Consider the following 18,712-nt stretch of genomic DNA (forward strand, 5'->3'; position numbering starts at 1 on the left):
GTTTGCTGCACGTAGCCGAGTTGTCCTTAGTGGGGACGATTTCTTCATTACTGCCGGAGTTGCCGATATATAGATTGAAGCAGTAAGAAAGTAGGCAGAAATGTGAGCTAATTCAGCAACGGAAACGGAGCATGCACTCCTCCCATGCATATTAGTTAGCGGGTCCTTTTCTTGCCGAGGGGGCGGGAAAGCCCCCGCCGCTGAACCTGCAGGCAGAGCGCAAGGCAGCCGGGCCTCACTGGTGGCCCCGGCACCGCGTTCTCCGGGGTTCCCGGGGTTCCGCGCCTGCCCAGCCAGCCCCCTGCAGCTCTGCAGGCCGCGTGTCAGGATGTCCGTGACCAGGCTTCAGCGGAGCTTCCAGCCAGAGGGGGACGAGGAAGAAAGGCCTGCGCAGTGACTTCTGGAAGTTGCCTTGTCTTTTTCTAATTAAACAAAAAATGCTTCTGGGATTAATGTTGAATGTAACTCATTTGGTAAATGGGTGGGTAGATCTGGAGAAGAAACTTTAGAAGCAAACTCACTAAGTCCTATGGTAAGGGGATATGTTGCCCCCCCACAGGCTTACTGGTGTACGCTGGCTCACAGGAGCCATCTGTGAGGGTGCTAGTGTCCCAGGCCCTGCCAGCCTAAGGCATCTTCAGCCATTGTCACCTTCGCCAAACCAGCGGTGGAAAATGGCATTCTGGTGTGGTGACTTACATGCCTCTTACTGTGAGTGATGGCAAGAGACTTCGCCTAGGACTGTGAGCCATGGTGCATTTTCCTGCTCTGTAAACTGTGTACACTCTGTGCCTGCTTGGCTACTCAGTTGTTGGACTTTGCAGATGAACCCTTGGTTATGCAAATGACAATCCCCCACATCCCAGATGGTTATTTATCTTTTGAAGTTAACGGTCAAGACCTCCTGAAGTTCCCCTGCCCTGTACCCTCCCTGCCCCACACAGACCGTGCGCCCCTTCAGGGCAGGGTCCAAGCCTGACCATCTCTGGGCCCCCAGAGGGTAGTTGTTGAACCAAACGTCCAGCAGAAAAAGATGACTTTTCTCATTGCTCACCACAGCCATGCACCTGTTTGGCCTAAACTGGCACCTGCAGCCGATGGAGGGGCAGATGTATGAGATCACGGAGGACACAGCCAGCAGTTGGCCTGTGCCAACGGACGTCTCCCTGTATCCCTCAGGGGGCACTGGGTTAGAGATCCCTGACAGGAAAGGCAAAGGAGCCACAGAAGGTAGGGTTGCTGTGTTGTCCGTGTCGTGAGTCCTCTGTGTCTGCCTTTGACCCAAGGAGACCTCCATTCTGCGCGTCACGTGCCTGGCTCACAGCTCCATGCGCTGGCGCTTCCTCCATCCCTCGCTCCACACCGGCTGCCAGTCTGCCCATGTCTGCATCTCCGTCCCTTGTCACCGCGAGCTCTCGGCAGCATCCCATCCCATGCCTCCAGGGGAGCATTGTGGGCATTCGCACGGCTGGGGTGGCCATCTGGGAGTGCCAGGGAGCAGGCAAGCCCTGTCAGGGAAACCTCTAGGGAGGTATCTCTGGGAGCAGTGGGGAGGTGGGGTGGTGGCAGGCCCATGGTTTGCCATAATGGGCACATCCTCAGATCCTCGTGGTCCACAGCACTCGTTCCAAGTGTTCCGGCATTTCCCAACCACGTGGTCTCCAACATATCACCTCATTTCCCAACCACGTGATCTCCAACAAATCACCTCATTTCCCAAAGCCCTGGTTTTCTCATCTGTAAAAATAGCAGTAATTATTAGTGTTTGTACAGTGTGTTTGTTACAAAACTTTCTGTCAAGAACATGTCAAATGTAATCCTCACAGAGGTCCTGTGAGGTAAGTATGATATTTCCTCTCTATTTTAGAAGTCAAAGCGAAGGGTGATGTTAATTTACTTGGCCACCCTCACCTGGCCAGTAAATCATAGACTAGGGATAAGAGCACAGGTCTCTGTAACCCCAGGGACTCTTGCCTTCTCTGAACGCCAGCCTCCCTCCTGCCTGCCTTGGCTAGAACACCCCTGAAGGCGAGCTGGATGCAAACATCCATTGTACAACGAGGCAGGGTTATTTCTTTCTCAAAAATGGTGGTGGTTGCCTTGGGCCATTGGCCTTCTGAAAGGGGAGGTCCACAGAGTTCAGTCCTAAGTTTCTCCGGAGTCCTCCCCATCAGGTATCGGTAGACACACATTACTTGACAGTAAACCAAGAGTGGGGAAAGTTCACTCAAGAAGTTCACCAGAAGTGTCACATTGACAGGCAGTCTGGTCTTCATTGTAGGCAGTGCGGGCCTCTCTTCTCCTCCGTTCTGCGGTGACTTATACTCTCTGCTGTCTCTCTCTGGTGTCGCCACAGTTGGTAACGGCTATTGGGGCCTCCAGTCTCCTGTGTGTGTCACCTTCTTTGTCCTCTCATCCCAGTGAGCTCTGGGGCTATGGCTCTGAGTCTCCCAAGCCTTTCAAGTATTTGCTTGCTAAGCATCCTATTGGGTAACAAGGTGTTCTGTGCTTGATCAGAGAGAACGTCTGTGACCTTCGAAACGATGGTCCTCAAGGCCAACGTCAACTCTGGACCTATGGTCATCTTTAATGGAGTGAAATTTGGGGACAGTTTCACAAAACCCAATCAGGATGCCTGACTCCTGTTGTGAGGGGGAAAGCCAGCTCTCTCCTTTATAAAAAATGTTAAGACTTAACAGTCCTAATAATTTGTACTGTCTTTGTATGTTAATGGAATATGGAAGGCTATATTGTGGGCAGGGCTGTGAGAAGAACTATGAAGTAAGAGGCTAGAAGCCTAAGTTCAAGTCCAGGTGCTGCCACTGACCAGTGGTGCGACCCTCAGCGGGATGCCTTGAACTGCTCTTCTGGCTTTATTTTCATCTTTTAAAAAGTTATTGAGCTAAATATGATCTAAACCCCATTATGATTGGCACATTCTGCAGATGTGAGTAGTATTCAATCACATAGCTAACTAGATGACTTCCCACCCAAAAGTTACTGTTGGCCCTGTCCATGGTCCTGGCAGTTGACGTGATGATAACAGTGCCAGTCTGTAGTAGGATCCTTTGCTATATAGGTGGATGACATAATGTGAGGACTGTCTTTAGGGCAGCATGCACAAAAGTAGATGGAAGATTTGTTGAACCCTTAAGGAATTGGTGGATGGTCTTATTTAGCAAAATGTATTTTCTTCCTTCCACCATCTGTGTCAAACATTCTTTCAACAGGAGTTGGTTCTATCTGTAATCTCTCACGCTAATGAAATTAGAGTCTGTGGATTGTTTAGGTTTGGTCTGGTTTTCCCGAGGAGCAGGAGGTACTGATAAGAGGCAAAATAAAATTGCATCAGGTTAATTGGAGTATTTTTTGCTTAAAGGGACTATCTGTCACTACTAATGAAATGGAAATCCTGTTTACAAGCCTCTTAAATGCAGTGCAGTGCTGGAAAGTGGTCAGCATCGAAAACAATGATATCAGCTTGCAAAAGACACGGGGCTGGAAAAACAGAACTTCCTGCAGTCTACGAGAGACCACGTGGTTCTTAATTTCTTTTACGCTGCTGTCTACTGAGTTTGTTTTTAATTGTGACGTGAAAGGCCTTTTTCCTTAGACATATCTCAAAATCTGAACCCTGATTTTTAAAAAAAAAAACATATTTCCTGTCTCATCCCAGAGTATCAGAAGAAAGCAGAGTCCAGAATGAAGATTGATGTTCTTGTTGCTACAGGGAGAGAAGAAGTCTTGTCTATGGGAGTAGAGTAAATAAGCTGGGCTGAGTGTTGATGGTTCAATTCCTGATCTTACCCTTTCCTGGCAATGTTAACTCCTGCCAGCTATTCCCTCTTCTTCGGTCTTCGTTGTCTCCTCCGTGGAGTCCAGGTGCTGACACCTCCGCTGAAAGGCCTGTAGTGAGGAGCCACGCAACACATTTTAGTTCCCTTCTTGTCTGTCTGAATCTCGAATCATTCTCTGTCACTTATCAAAATTCCGGAAATCTAAGTTAATTAACCTTTTACACCAACATACCCTGCATAGGTTTGGGACACTTTTGATTATTGTTAAAGGATAGATAGCTATTCTTTCCATTATGCACATGAACTTTGTGGTAAGCTGAGTGTTTTACATGTTCGTTATGTCCTTGAGAACAACCTCAAAGGGCCATTCATACTACATTTTCAAAGTGGCTCTAACCATTTTGAGATTGTCATGGGATGGAAACCAAATACCGCAGCTTTTCAGAGTAAAGCCACGGAACGTGTGTTATACATTAATGGGAAGGGGGAGAAGCATGGGATAAACAAGCATTTCTGATGGCTGAACTGACGGGCTAGGGATAGCATTTTCTCCTTTCTGCAATGAAATCCAAATTGCCTGTCAGTTTGAACCATGCAGATTGCTGCACACAGACTCAGCTGGGCTCCCCAAGTGGAACAGCTTATTTTGATAATCAAATAAATTTCAACAGTTGCTAAGGAAACTAAGGGATTCTTTGTGTGGGTTATGACATTGCAAAAAATAAATAAATGAATAAAAATAAAACCAGAAAGGTGGGGATGGAGGAGAAAATGTAGTTGATTAGCAGGGTGGGCCTGCTGTACATCAGTAGCAGATCAGGAGAGTAAAGACCCTTACTGGGAAGTGCACGGGATTTCAGTTCTACTAAGTCTCCCCTATTTAACTGAGCTATCCAATCATTTCAGCAATTCGTTGAGCAATTTCTTTTATATTCATGAGTGCATACTTACCCAGCACTGCTAGAGAAGGCATGGATCTACATCAGATCAATACATCTTAACAAAGAAAGGGACTGTTACGAGAGGCTCTGCCCGTGGCAACATGATCATGCTGTTGGGGGTCCCGAATCCTGAGTTAAGCCCTTTGTTGAGAGTTAAGCCATCGGGGTACCTGGTGGGCCTTCCCTGTTCTTCTCAAGGGTTTCCAGAGACCCTGACTACTGGCCTATAACTATGGAGCTGTGTGTGGGTTTCTTTTAATAAAAATAGTCAACTTCTTGTGTTCCGTGATGCCAGGAACTTCTTAAGTGGCTTATGACTCTAACTGACTTAGCCTTGATATTTAACTTGCGGAGACTGTGAATTAAATTGGACTCTTGCTCTTGAAGAGGGGGTCAGTGCACCTCCCCCCACCCCAATCAGGAATGTCTTTGTAGAATTTCAATTAATCACCCATTAATTTAATCCTCTGGAAGGTCATGTCCTGCCAACTAAAGAATGAGTCCAAATGACTTAGTCTCTAAATGGTTTCTTAAGCATTCCAAGTCTCAGTCTACGGGTTTTCTTGTGAGAATTACGTGAACTGATATATTGGCAAGTGCTCAGCATGTAGTTGGAACTCAGTAAAGGGTAGTTAATATTATTATCATTAAGGCTTCTACCTCTACCTTTATTACTGTTACTATCATAATGACAGTGTTATTCATGTCATTATAATAATGTTACTGTTTTCTAGACTGTAGGTAGGAATTTGAATTTTACGCACAAGACTTTCCTCTTCCAACTGCCGTGAGCCTTTATCCTCCCCTTTGACTCTACCGTTGGTGGGTTGCTGTGTGATGATGATGTTGTTGAAAAGAATGGGAATTCCAGAGTACTTTATTGTGCTCACTAAGGAACCTCACATGGACCAAGCAAGAGGCAATCCTTCAGCGAGAACAAGGGAAACCTTCACGGGTTGCATTGCGTATGCTAAGTGTTTCCATATAGTTGGAAATAACTCCCTGGGAATGGGTGTGGTTTGGGGGTTAGGTTCTTTGCTATCCTAGTACCCACAGTGTGTTGCTCAGAATTAAGGACAAGGCTTCAAGTATGGGATCTAGAGAGAGGAAGATAGTAGGGCTTTTTAAAGGCAAAGGAGCTGGGAGGCTACTCCGGCCAGATCCTCAGCCCAGCCAATCTCACGTCTTGTCCATCAGGTAAAGGCAGTGAACAGGCTGCAGACTCTTTCCTGATGACGGTGCCCATTCCCTTCTTAGATGTCGTTTTGTGGGGGCGGCGTGCTGTTATTAGGGCTGCTCTGACTCAGGGACCCCGCGTAGAGCAGTAGAATGGCCTCCAGCGTTTTCTTGGCTGTGACCCCGATGACAGCAGATTGACACCCAGGGTTTCCTCCTGCAAAGCCGCTGGGTAGGTGTGGAGCGCCAGTCCTTCGGGTTGGAACTGAGCACTAACCGTTGGGCCACAGGGCTCCTCGGGTGGGAAGGAGAGGAGGACTGGCGGCAGGTGAAATCTGCACAGCGGCTTCTCGGAGCCCTCTGAGAGGCTGAGGCCTGGGACTGGATGACTTCTACCACAGAAGTCACCTCTGAACCAAATCTCCAGCGTGACCCTCACAGACCCCACTATGGAAGGTCCAGGTCTGGTGAAGCGTGCCCCCCACCCCAAATTTACTGTCTTTGTTTCATTGTTATATATATACCAATCCTATTTTCCCTCATATTTCTAGGTGAAATACTAAGCCCACTAGCACCGAGTCAATTCCAACTCAAAGTGGGTCTGTAGGACAGACCGTATGGTTTCCAAGACTAAGTCTTATGGGAGCCAACAAGCCTCAGCTGTCAGCAGAGCAGCTGATGGATTTGAACTACCAACCTTGAGGTTAGCAGCCCATAGCTTAACCCACCTTACCACTGGGCAACACTAGCTTACTGAAAAAGAAAATCCACCGTTTTCCACCTCCTCTCGGGAAAGAGTCAGTTTAGTTCTGCTCCTGGAACCTGTGGACCTCTGGGGGAATCTTTGGGCTTGGCCTTGACCTCTGTGGCCACAGAACTTGGCTGATGTAGTTAGTAGTTGCTTCCTCCCAGAAACATGAACTGTGCAAGGCTCTCTAGCAACAGGGTAAAATCTGGCCTCAGTTGTCCATGATTTATTTTCAAACCTAGGAATTGTTTGATGTCACACAAGCCTGAAATCCTAACAGCTCTGACTCCCACCCACCCACTGACAAAGGAAATGAGTCCTTGAATTAGCAGCCTCAGACCTATTTCCATGTAATTTCCAGGAGCACAAGCTGGGAGCTCGTTCCGCTTTGTTTTGGATTCGCTCAGAGCTCTGCATCCTTAGCTGAATCTAAAGCTGAAGGAAGGGTATACTCTCTCTTTTTAAACCTGGAATAGAAAATGACTGTAGCATTAGAAAGCTAAAATTCAGAGAAGGGAGAATGTCGAAGTAATTCTCTGCCATATCAATGCTTTGTCAACTTGGCTTTTATCTTTGAACTTTGAGAGAGAGAGAGAGAGAGAGTGTGTGTGTGTGTGTGTGTCCCCGTTCATATTTTAAGGTAAGATTCTGGGGAGACATTCCTTTCTGAAAAGGAATTAAATGTAAACTCTTTCCCAGGCTAATGACATAATACTTGTGGTACTTTTATTGTTAGCATGCATTTTAACTTTTTTTGAGTTGTTGGCATATTTTTTAATTAAAATAACATTTAATGGTTTGAAGCTAAAAAAAAAAAAAAACAAGCCCTGATGTTTCTGCCGAGAAGTTTATAGGGGAATGATAACATATGGAGAAATTTAGCATTTAAATTGAATTTTATTATTTAAAACAGTAAAATATTTTATGACTACAATAATGCCCTGCCAATCTCCATTTCAGCATCAAATGTGCTTTGTAAGGAGTCTTCCATAGCTAGGAAAAAGACATTTTAATTTCTTATTCCCCAAATGTTTTTCATCAGAGTTCCCACCGACGTGTGTTCTTTACAAATGAATTCTAGTCTCTAAACTGTCTCCTCAAACGTCTTTAACAACTCAGAGAGCCGTGGACCCGGGGTACCCAGGGGCCGCCTTCTGGATGCTCTAGAAGATGTCCTGAGGGCCGTGTCTCCAGCGTCCCTACAGCCGCCCACTCCCTCCCATTTCCTCAGAAGGCTGATTTCTGGCAGGAAGCCAGGGTTTATACTTTTCATATGTGAATGTATTTAATTACTAGACCGAGGAAACTTGATAAGCGACCTTCCTTCCTGGCACTGGAAGTGTCCCCACAAAGCCATGGGGCTCCTCAGTCATGCCCAAGCAAAGGCTGTAATCCTGACAGCACACCGGGCACAGCATCGAGGATCTGAGTTGAATGGCCACGTGTGCCAGCGATATTTTGTCTAAACTTCAAAAAGTCTCTCAACTTGGCCCATCTTAGCACAAAAAGATGTGCACCTTCCCCCTCATCCAAAGACAGAATTTTTTTTAGAAATGTTTCTCCCTTCAGAAATCAGTTTTTCCTCCTTTCCCCCAGTCGCTAGCTCGGCCCAACCCTAACACAGCCACGCCCCCACCCCTGCCCATCCACATGGCCCAGCCTCACAGTGTGGCTTCCACTTTATCCATCAGTCAACTAAGGAGCTTTTTGCATACCTCGCTTCATGCAGGTCACTCTACTCACTGCTTGGGGAATCAATCTGAGTTGCAAATGTAATAACAATACCTCGCTCTCTCTGTTTTTTCCTATTAGCATGCACTCCTTCACACACACACACAGTCTCATGCAACCACAGCTGATTATTTTTAGGATCATAATATATCTTAACAAGCTGTGGAGTGATGCAGTAAACAGATGGCCCTCGGGGAGGACCCATACCGGTTGGGAAGCAGGCATATTTTTAGCAGAACAATTTGAGCATCCCAGGGGGAGGGGTCTGGGAAGCGATGAGCCGTTCTTACCCCTCACTTGGCGAGAGGGCGCTGGCAGCGGCACGTGGCGGAGGGGGAGGGCAAAGCTGGCGAGAGTCCTGGCGGCTCGGAGGCCCTGGGCCCTTGCTTCATCTGTGGTTGACCGTGATGTGCTTGCCTCCCCTTCCCTGTGTCTCGGTAGGAAAGTCCAGTAGTTTCTTTCCCGAGGACAGTTTTATCGACTCTGGAGAAATCGACGTGGGGAGACGGGCTTCCCAGAAGATCCCTCCCGGCACTTTCTGGAGATCGCAAGTGTTCATAGATCATCCTGTGCATCTGAAATTCAACGTGTCTCTGGGAAAGGCAGCACTGGTTGGCATTTATGGTAGAAAAGGCCTGCCTCCTTCGCATACCCAGGTAACCAGATCCCCCAGGACTCTGCTGCTCTGCAGGGGACTTCTCTCTCAGATCTTAGCCCAAAGCCAACAAGCCCTAACTGGGTCTTTGAACCCACCTGTCCATATCCCCTCCCCCCCAGGTTCTGTGTGAGGAAGGTTATATCTCTGGGAACCTTTAAGAGGTGGGAAACACCCCAACACCCAGTCTCCTAAGTTAATTTCTCTACAAGATATGATCTAGAAGGGAGTGGAAATCGTAACTTAAAAAAAAAAAAAAAGAAAGAAAAGCATGCATTTTGGCATCAGATAAACCTGAGTGTGAGCCCTGTTATTGTCAGATATACCAGCTTGGGCCCAGGATTCGGATACCAGCTCGTGCACATGTGCACACTGGGCATCCTCGAAGGCTGGCCCCAGAGGCCTGGCTCTGCCCCAGTCATCATCGGTAACCAGAGAGATGTGAGCAAGCTCCTGCCAACGCTGAAGTTGGCAGGCATGTGGACTAGACCCCCGTCTTCAATATCCCCAGGTCAAAACAGTCTTCCTAGGCCACCGGCTAGTTGATACTTTTAAAAATACTTGTATCAGCATATGCTTCACACATCATATGATGTAATTGTTCAATCATATGAAGAGTTGTACAAGTATCACCACAATCAATTGCAGAACATGTTCTCATACTCGTGGTTGTGTGCTCCCCACTTCCCCTCCCCCACCATGCGCCTAGGCAGTTATCAACCCAGCGGCTGTCTCTATAGATCTGTCTGTCCTGCATTTCATAGATGAAAAGCCTAACAAAACACAAACAGAAAGCAAACAACAGCACCCCCCCCAAAAAAAACCAACAATAGTGACAAGACAAAACATAGAAAACTTCCATGAAAAAGACAGCCAAATGTACAGATGTGCTCAATACAATGGATGTATGGAATATTCGAAGAGCTGTCAGAGCCCCCCCAAAAGTGATTTTGTTAAGTTCCAACAAAAGACAGCAGGAAACACTAAAAACCGAAACAACTTTAAAATGGGTGAAATGGGAGAACAAACGTGATCAGGTGTTACCTTTTAACCGAACTGCCTCTGCTGTCATCAGCTTTACAGTGGGCTCAGCCTGGGAGCAAGGCTATTCCCATCCCTCTTTGAGAATGCTAGTCAAAAGCGGCAGGGCTGCACTGGTTAAATGTGAAGTCCGCAAGAGTAGAGAGCACCTGGGTCCCCGGTGACTTTACAGAGCTACCACACTGGTCCTGGACTTGCTACCTTTAGACGATATTTTTCACGTTAGAGAAAATAGTATCTTTATATATCTTTTTAAAGATAAGAGAGGAAGAAATTAACTCAATTGGCTTGCTCCTCGGCCAGGAGGATCTAACCCCTGCCTGTTGTTAGCCCTGAGAGACTGACTGCTCTTGAGCCTTGCACTAGCAATCCCCGATCAATCAGCAATTAGAGTTGATACCGCCTGGTCCAGTTCTGAGCTCATCGAGTTTCCTTTCCCTAAAAGTACTCCCTGAAGCTGGAGAATTTGGAAAGGCTCGTTGACAAAAGGAAGATAGTCAGAATTCTCATTGGCTCTCCACCGATGGGTCTAGCAGGCCCGGTGCCCCAGCCCCTGGCCTAGACCCTCAGGCTCCCGTCGTGATTGACATGCAGTTCAACAGTCACTAACTAGCTGGGTTTCCAGTCATGTGCCCATCATCGAGAAACACATGGTCGACCTGGTGCAAGCATAGCCAAGGAAGACTCAACCCCACACACAACAAAATCTGAACAGATGGAGACTACAAGAATAACCCACGCATGAGAATCAGGAGATGGCCGTGGGCCCAGTGGGACTTGGGAAGGAGGTCTGAGTTGGGTGATCAGCCTCCAGGTGGTTCTAGCCTCTTCACTCTTGCCTTGAGAGGAGTGAAGATCTGGGGGAAAGATGAAGCAGGTCCCCTGATAATGTTGCTCTCCTTGTGCTGCAGTTTGACTTTGTGGAGCTCTTGGATGGAAGGAGGCTCCTCACCCAGGAAGCACGGAGTCTGGAAGGACCCCAGCGCCAGTCTCGGGGAGTCGCCCCTCCCTCGAGCCATGAGACAGGCTTCATCCAGTATTTGGATTCCGGAATCTGGCACCTGGCTTTTTACAACGACGGAAAGGAGTCAGAAGTGGTTTCTTTTCTCACCACTGCCATTGGTAAGCAAACCCCACTCCTCTGGGGTCCATAAGCTCTTGTCTGTCTGGGGGGGAAGATGCTTGGAGATTCTGGGGTGTTGTGGATGCCTTCTCTCATGAGAGCATCCTGGCTGGGCTTGGGGGACAAAGGACAGGTGTGAGCTGCACATAATTAGCGTGCAGGAGACAGGAGGACCTACAAGAGCCTTCTGGGCAGTCACTTAAGCCCAGGGCTGTTGTCCACTTTATTTCTGGTCAGCAGCTGCACTAAAAGACCAAGGTGTGGGACTGATACCATGAGACAGGCACCTCTTTATCTTTGTCAGTCTCAGTTGGTTCAACTCACTGATTTGCTATTTGCTTCTGGAGCAACAAGCCCTGGCAGATGGGAGGAGAAGATAAAGGCTTGGAGAGAGTGAGAATGATGCCGTGGACTGGATGACCAGTGTCATCAGTCAGAGTAGGGTTTTGTTGAGAGTAGAAGTTCCCTAATCTCTGACCAGGGTCCCTGCCTGGTGCACAAGGTTAAGTGCTGAACTACTGGCATCCTGGTGGGTGGTTCAGACAGGCCTGGCAATCTGCTTCTAAAAGGTTACAGCCTTGAACGGTGAACACGGTTTTTACTCTGTGACACATGGGTCGCTGTGAGTCAATTGTTCGGACAGCAATCTCTTACAAGAGTCCCTTGGCTTGTACAAATGACGAAGGGTTTGGTGGCTAACCCAAAGATGGGAGATTCCAGCTAGCCCAGAGGATGGACACTGGACAGACAGGAACTGGAAGCACAGGGAATCCAGGGAGGATGATCCCTTCAGGACCAGTGGTGAGAGTGGCGATATTGGGAGGGTGGAGGGAGGGTGGGATAGAAAGGGGGAACCGATGACAAGGATTTACATATGACCTCCTCCCTGGGGGACGGACAATAGAAACGTGGGTGAATGGAGATATTGGACAGTATAAGATATGACAAACTAATAATACATTTATAAATTACCTAAGGGTTCATGAGGGAGGGGAGATCAGGGAGGGAGGGGAAAATGAGGAGCTGATATCAAGAGCTCACGTAGAAAGAAAATGTTTTGAGAATGATGAGGGCAACAAATGTACAAATGTGCTTGATACAATGGATGCATGTATGGATTGTGATAAGAGTTGCATGAGCCCTCAATAAAATGATTGTAAAAATTTTTTAAAAAGATGGGAGATTCGAGTCTACCCAGAGGCACTTGAGAAGAAAGGGCTGTTGACGTCTGTACTGAAATCGAGTCATTGACCACCTTGTAGAGCACTGCTCCACTCTGACACCCGGGTCAGAGTGGCCTAGATGGCAAGATTTGAATCTCACACACAGAGCAGGCCTGGGTGTTGTCGCCCGGTGCTTGGCCCTGACTTCACATCCATTCAAGATAACTGAGGCACGACTAGTGACTTAAAACTGGCACAGAACCTATTTTGTTTAATGGACTTAAAGTTTTGGGTGATCTAGAATGCCAAGTGAACCTGGAAAAAAATACAGCCCTGGAATGGGAATCTTGGAAGAGAGAGTGGATTACTGCCTTGTCTGTGGAGAGCAACATCCCTTCACAGTGGTGTGGTCCGGGCTGCCATTGTTGAGCTGGACACTGTTGTTTTCAGCTCGGATGCTCAAGAGGTCTGGGGGCTATGCAGTGTGCACATTGCCCTTATTTTCTAAAAATGAGGTTAAACCTGCCACGGGGCTTGGACCTGGCCTGTTCCCAGTCTGTTTAGCATGTGTGCTCACCCACATTTTAAGACTTTGGGTCCATTCTGGTGTGGCTTTGTCAACGTGACTGAACTGCTGGGCTAAGCTGGTTCCATGCCTTGCGCTTCATCCCTTAGCTTTCCCCACATCATGGAAGAGAGTCTCACAGCTCGTTCAGGTTGAGCCTCCTCCGGACCACCTCCTTCCTGTTAAACAGCCGTGATCCATGTCCGGCGCTTTTCATCGTACTTGCAGTTTTGCCCTTAGTGTCTAGTCAGAGAGGACCTTCCAACGAAACGTGAAACCTGAGAACGAGCTACTGATGGAATAGGGCGTCCCTGTTCATAAAATAGAACCGCTTCCGCCATTGGGCACCAGCTGCGAGGCAGGAGATACCATCTGGGCTTTTCTTGTTTGGACAGCCTCTGTCCTGACCCCGGGGGGGTCCTGTTGGTTGCCCAGGCTTTGGCATGTCTGTGGGACACCCTCACTCAGGTAAAGGATGTCGGTCACCCTCTCTCTGCTCAGGCCCCATCACAGGGCTCGGCAGCCCCAGCCCCTGGTTTCCACCCCAATGCTGCCTCCTGGGGCGCAGTGCAAAGTGTGCTGGGTTCAGAATCTCTGCCCCTTATGTATTGCATCTTGTACAAATCACCACAGCTTCTATTTTTTCGGGATTCTGGAATGGGGAGCTACAGCTCTCTGGTTTCCAGTGACCGAGGCCAGCAGGGCATGGGCGAGCCCGGTCTGGTCCCTCATGGTCAGTGAAGCAGACACGTAGTGTGGGGGGTGGGGGGGCGGTGGCTTGCCCCCTCAGCCCCTGTTTACTTTCGCTCTGTGGCTATGTGGTGGCTTCCATTTAGAGGTGTGATTACCAGGTCCTCCGCGGTGCCCGAGTGACGGCCGGCACTGCCTCCCCACCCAATTTCTCCCACACCTGCTGCTTAAAGATGCCAAGCATGTATCGTGAGCAAGGTTTTTACAGAATGCTTCATTGGTAATAACTGAGTTTAAATATGACAGGATATTAGTACAACCCCCACCCACCTCAAAGAATGCTCCTTTTATTTGGGAAATGCGTCTTGGAGAACCAGCCTCTAAGTGCAGCGAGGCCCCTCTGGCGGTTCTGGCTGGTCAGCGTGCTAACCTGTCTCGTCATCACCAAAGGCCCTGTCTCGCTCTTCCTTCTGGCCCCTCCACTCACACCTAAATATGAAGAAATAGGCCTTTGCCTCCCCTAAGCCCTTGCATGTGTTTCTGAGCAGAGGCTCTGCAGTGAGTAATGAACATCACCTGGGGGTCCTGTTATGCTGCAGGGTTTGATGTGGGAGTCCCGGGGGGCCTGTGACTCTGCGTTTCTAAACAACTCCCAGTAATAGTGCGAGCGGTCCGTGGACCTGGCAGATAGGAGACGTCTCGTGCAAAGGAAGCCCAGGGGAAGCCAACGAGAAATTCAGATTTGTGGCCCATTCCTCAGAACTGAAGGTTCAGTGTGGCCGAGGTAGAGCCCAGGTGCTCTCGATTCTGGTGGCCTGGCAACAAGCTTTGAAAATGTGTGCCCTCCACCCAGGGGCAGATGGACCAGGAGGCCCCGGGCCGCCCTGGCTTACACTGAGCAAGGTACACCGGGGCAGAACTGTGTTCACGTGTTCATTTGTGCTGTGCAGCTCCACGTGGGTCTCACCATATCTTTGACATAAGGTGGGGGCCAGGTGACCTTGTGTGCGTCCCTTGTGTAGTGAGGGACCGGGCATCCCTTTCTGTTCCTCCCGGCCCCGTCCTGGTCTCAGGTTAGCTCTGTGACCCTGCGCAGCCAGGCCACCTCTGCGACTGAAACCCTAACAGTGCTTTCCCGAGAGAGGGAAGGCCTGGCCCTGCCTTCCCGAGCCCATACACGCTCCAGAAGCAGAAGCTGTTAGGATTCTCTCCCTTCCTCCTGCCCCGCCCGCCCCCTTCTTGCAACTTCCCTGACCTGCCTGTCTCCCTTCAAGCTACCGTGATTGTTTAACGAATGTGCGCCCGCACACACACACACACATTTAATACAAAACCAGTGACTCCGGTGCTGCTGTTCATCCCTCTCTCCCAGAGAGTCGCGGCTCTGAGTCTCAGCTGTCCGTGGTCATTACCTGTGAGCTATGAGTTGTAATTTGTCTTGGCAGATTAATTAAAAGTGTAGGTCTTGTTTTAGTGAAGTCATTATGGTCCCAATATACAACGGTAACTCTCAGGTTTGCTTAACACACACATTGGAATATGACCCTCCCTGCGTTACATGCCGAAACCCAGGTCTACGGTTTCAACAGACCCCAAGATGTCAGAATGGAGTGTATTTATGCCTGTCTATAATTAAGTAACCGGAGAAATCATTGTGCTTAATGTAGCAAATGGCTGTCTTGTGTAATTTTTTTTTTTTTTTTGCTTTTCCCTCCATTTAATGCAATCCAGCTGATGATTTTTAAATAAATGAGTTTATCTTTTGCCTTTGGGGGTAAAAAATGAAGCACTTTACAAACCGTATACACAAATACAGACACACAGAAAGCCGATGTTGACAGAGCTCCCTGCAAACGAGATGCGTTTGCGCGTGGGGGCTTTGTGCAGAGAGCACAGCCTGCCTCTGCCGGGTGGAAGGCCCCGTGTCAGGGCGGTGTCCTGTTTGGTTCCGTGCTCCATTACCTGTAGGGGGCCTAGAGTCGTCATTGACCTTAGGTGTGAGAATGAAGTAGGCAGGTGTCTCACAATCCCTAAGCTGTGATTAGCCCATTGCCGTTTAGGGCAGACTTCCCCATGTGCTGTGCAGTCGGCAGGCCTCCAGTCACCGCATGAAATGACTGTTAGTAGTGTTATTGTCACCCCATCCCTCATGACCTAAAAGCCAAAAGCCCAAGCCAGCTGCTGTGGGGTTGATTCTAACCGGCCCATTTAGCAGTGTTTCCCAAAGTGGAAGATGCCACATCTTTCCCTGGAGATCTGAACTGCCGACCTCTGGGTGAGCAGCAAAGTGCTTAACCACTGGGTCACCAGGGATCCTTGTTTACAACCCCCACTACCTGAGAGGTCAGCACTGGAGTGTTTGGGCTCTTCCCTTAGCACCTTATCTTTCCATTTGGGGGGATGCTGAAATATGAGAAGACATCTACCTGGCATTGGGACCACATGCGCCAGGTTGGAAAAGAATGAGGTATGTCCCGCAGTGGATCTGGAAGCACAGATAAGAGAAGTGAGAGTTGAGGTTAGACCACAGAGAAGCGGAGTGGCTGGTGCTCTTGAACTGTGCACCTTGCGGTTAGCAGCCCAACTCGTATCCAGTAGGAAACCAGGGTGCCTTCATGTACATAGTAAGTACCTCTACCCAAGGCTAAGAGCAAGAAGGGTGGTTCACCCCTGGAGTGTCACAGTGCGGTGAAAGAGAGAGCATGCTCACCTGGTGGTTCAGGAGGGGAGGAGTTGTCGAATTTTCATGTTTAAAGAGGAGAGTGTTCAGGAAAACGTTCTGGGTACCAAAGGTACATAGGCCCAAAGCTGAGTGCAAGTTGTGCGGAGCCAGCCGTTCTGTGGGACGCACTGCCATCAAGTCATTTCCGGCCAGAGTGGCCTTATAGGACTAGGTAGAACTGCCGTCTCGGTTCCCAGGACTGTAACTCTTTACAGGAGTAGAACCCCTCATCTTTCTCCTGAGGAGCAGCTAGTGATTTCGAACTGTTGACCTGGGGGTTAGCAGTGCAATGTGTACCCCACTATACCAAGCCCTAAATTAAGGAGAAGTGAGTTGTCGTGGAGACGCATGTCACCCTACGGAGAAAGTTTATTCTGCAGGTCCAGCTGCAGGCTTTTGAGCAACAGGGTAAGAGAACTAATGTCCAAAGATTGATCTTATTAGACCCGATATAAGTGGAGGATGTTACTGGGATTGAGTCTTGTGGGCTCACGGGAAAGGGACGGGAAAGAGGAAGAGGAAGCCGCAGGAAGGGCAGCGTCTAAGTTCGTGACGGCATTGGTGGTTTCCTTTTGCTTCCCCTCTGAACGCATCCCTCCTCCAGATTTGTCTCGCTCTTGTCATGTACATTGCTGTCTGCCAAGGGTCGTCAAAATAGAGTCCTTCTTGATTTTCCAAAGACCACCGGGTAGCGCCGTTTCTCTGTTCGCCTTGAGTGCACTGGGCAAGGCTGTCGAATTTACTACGGGCGCCTGAAGAGCGAAGGGAACCTCTGTTGGAAGATGTATGGCCAGAAAGCCCTTAGAAGCAAGGGTGGCAACACTTTAACTCAAGGGCTCTGGACACGTTTTTCTGAGCTATCAGCCCCTGGAGAAGGACTTCATGCTTGGTAAAGTAGAGCCCACCTCAAAGAGGAAGACCCGCAAGGAGATAGGTTGACATAGTGGACTGCAACAGTGGGCTCCGAACATAGAAACAGTTGTGAGCATGGCGCAGGCATGGCCAATAGCTTGCTTGCTTCTCTATCTATCTATTTTTATTTATTTATGTATAATTAATAAATCATTTAGCTTCTCTTTTTACCCCTCTCTCCCCCACCCTCCCACCCTCATAGACCACTGATAATTATATTATAAATTATTATAAATTGATCAGTTATTACTACTTTCATATCTTACACCGTCTACGGTCTCCCTTCACCCATGTTTCTGTTGTTCAGCCTTTTGGGAAGGGGGTGTTATAGGTTGACCATTGTAGTTGGTTCCCTGTTTTCCCCCCTACCCCCCCCCCAACTCCCCCTTACTCTCATGGTATCACTACTCGCTTTACTGTTCCTGGGGGTTGATCTGCCCTGGATTCTGTGTGTCCAGAGATCTTATCTGTACCAGTGTATATGCTCTGGTCCAGCTGGATTTGTAAGGTAGAATTGGGGTCATGATAGTTGGGGGGAGGAAGCATTAAAGAAGTAGAGGAATTTTGTGTGTTCCACACATGCTATGCTGAACCCTGGCTGACTTGTTTCTTCCTTGTGACCCTTCTGTGAGGCAATGTCCAATTGTCTAAAGATGGACTTGGATCTCCTCTATGGCCCCCATCATTTGCATAAATATATTTGTTTGGGGTCTTCTGATGCCTGATACCTGATCCTGTCGACACCTCGTGATCACACAGGCTGGTGTGCTTCTTCCATGTGGTCTTGTTGCTTCTCTGCTAGATGGCCGCTTGTTTAACTTCAAGTCTTTAAGACCCCAGACAGGATATTTTTAAATAGCCAGGCACCATCAACTTTCTTCACCACATTTACTTATGCACCCATTTTGACTAAAGTGATCTTGTCGGCAAGGTGGGCATCACAGAATGCCAGGTTATTAGAACAAAGTGCTCTTGCATTGAGGAAGTACTTGAGGAGAGACCCAATGCCTGTCTGCTACCTTAATAGTTAACATTTAAATATAGGTACATATATGTATCCCTTTGTCCCTATAAATATATTTATATATTTACATATGTGCATGGCTATATTTGTACCTCTATAAATGTCTTTTGTCTCCTAGTTCTTGCCTCTACTTCCTATTACTTTCTTCCTGTCCCACTAGCATGTTTGACCTTCATTCGACTCTCAGTACTTCCTCTTGGCTACATCGCACTTGATCAAACCCCACCAGGCGTTCTACGCCCTCCTCACCACGGATTTTAGATCTCTTGTTGTTCCCTTGTCCCTGGTTTGTTGCCTCCCCGCTGCCTTTCTTCCACCTCCTCCTCTCCCATGTCTTCCCGAGTCGGCGGCCCCATTGCTCTCTCTTCAGCATTGGTTATCCGGCCTATCTTCCATGGATAGACATGAGAAAAAGAAAAAGAAG

The 18,712-nt window shown here is 48.4% G+C and overlaps 1 protein-coding gene across 1 annotated transcript in view; it reads left to right on the top strand.

Moving 5' to 3' along the window:
* The window catches only part of LOC101654740 (teneurin-4), a 278,141-nt gene that overhangs the window by 34,606 nt on the left and 224,823 nt on the right, over positions 1–18,712 (top strand). Inside the window, exons 4-6 of the mRNA XM_045293084.1 lie at positions 1,060–1,230; positions 8,835–9,049; positions 11,001–11,211. Of these exons, the coding sequence (XP_045149019.1) occupies positions 1,060–1,230; positions 8,835–9,049; positions 11,001–11,211 (597 nt within the window). The remainder of the gene's footprint in view (positions 1–1,059; positions 1,231–8,834; positions 9,050–11,000; positions 11,212–18,712) is intronic.

The sequence above is a fragment of the Echinops telfairi genome, unplaced genomic scaffold (assembly GCF_000313985.2).
Source record: "Echinops telfairi isolate 266 unplaced genomic scaffold, ASM31398v2 ScPeMD7_1713;HRSCAF=2227, whole genome shotgun sequence".
Lineage (NCBI taxonomy): Eukaryota > Metazoa > Chordata > Mammalia > Afrosoricida > Tenrecidae > Echinops > Echinops telfairi.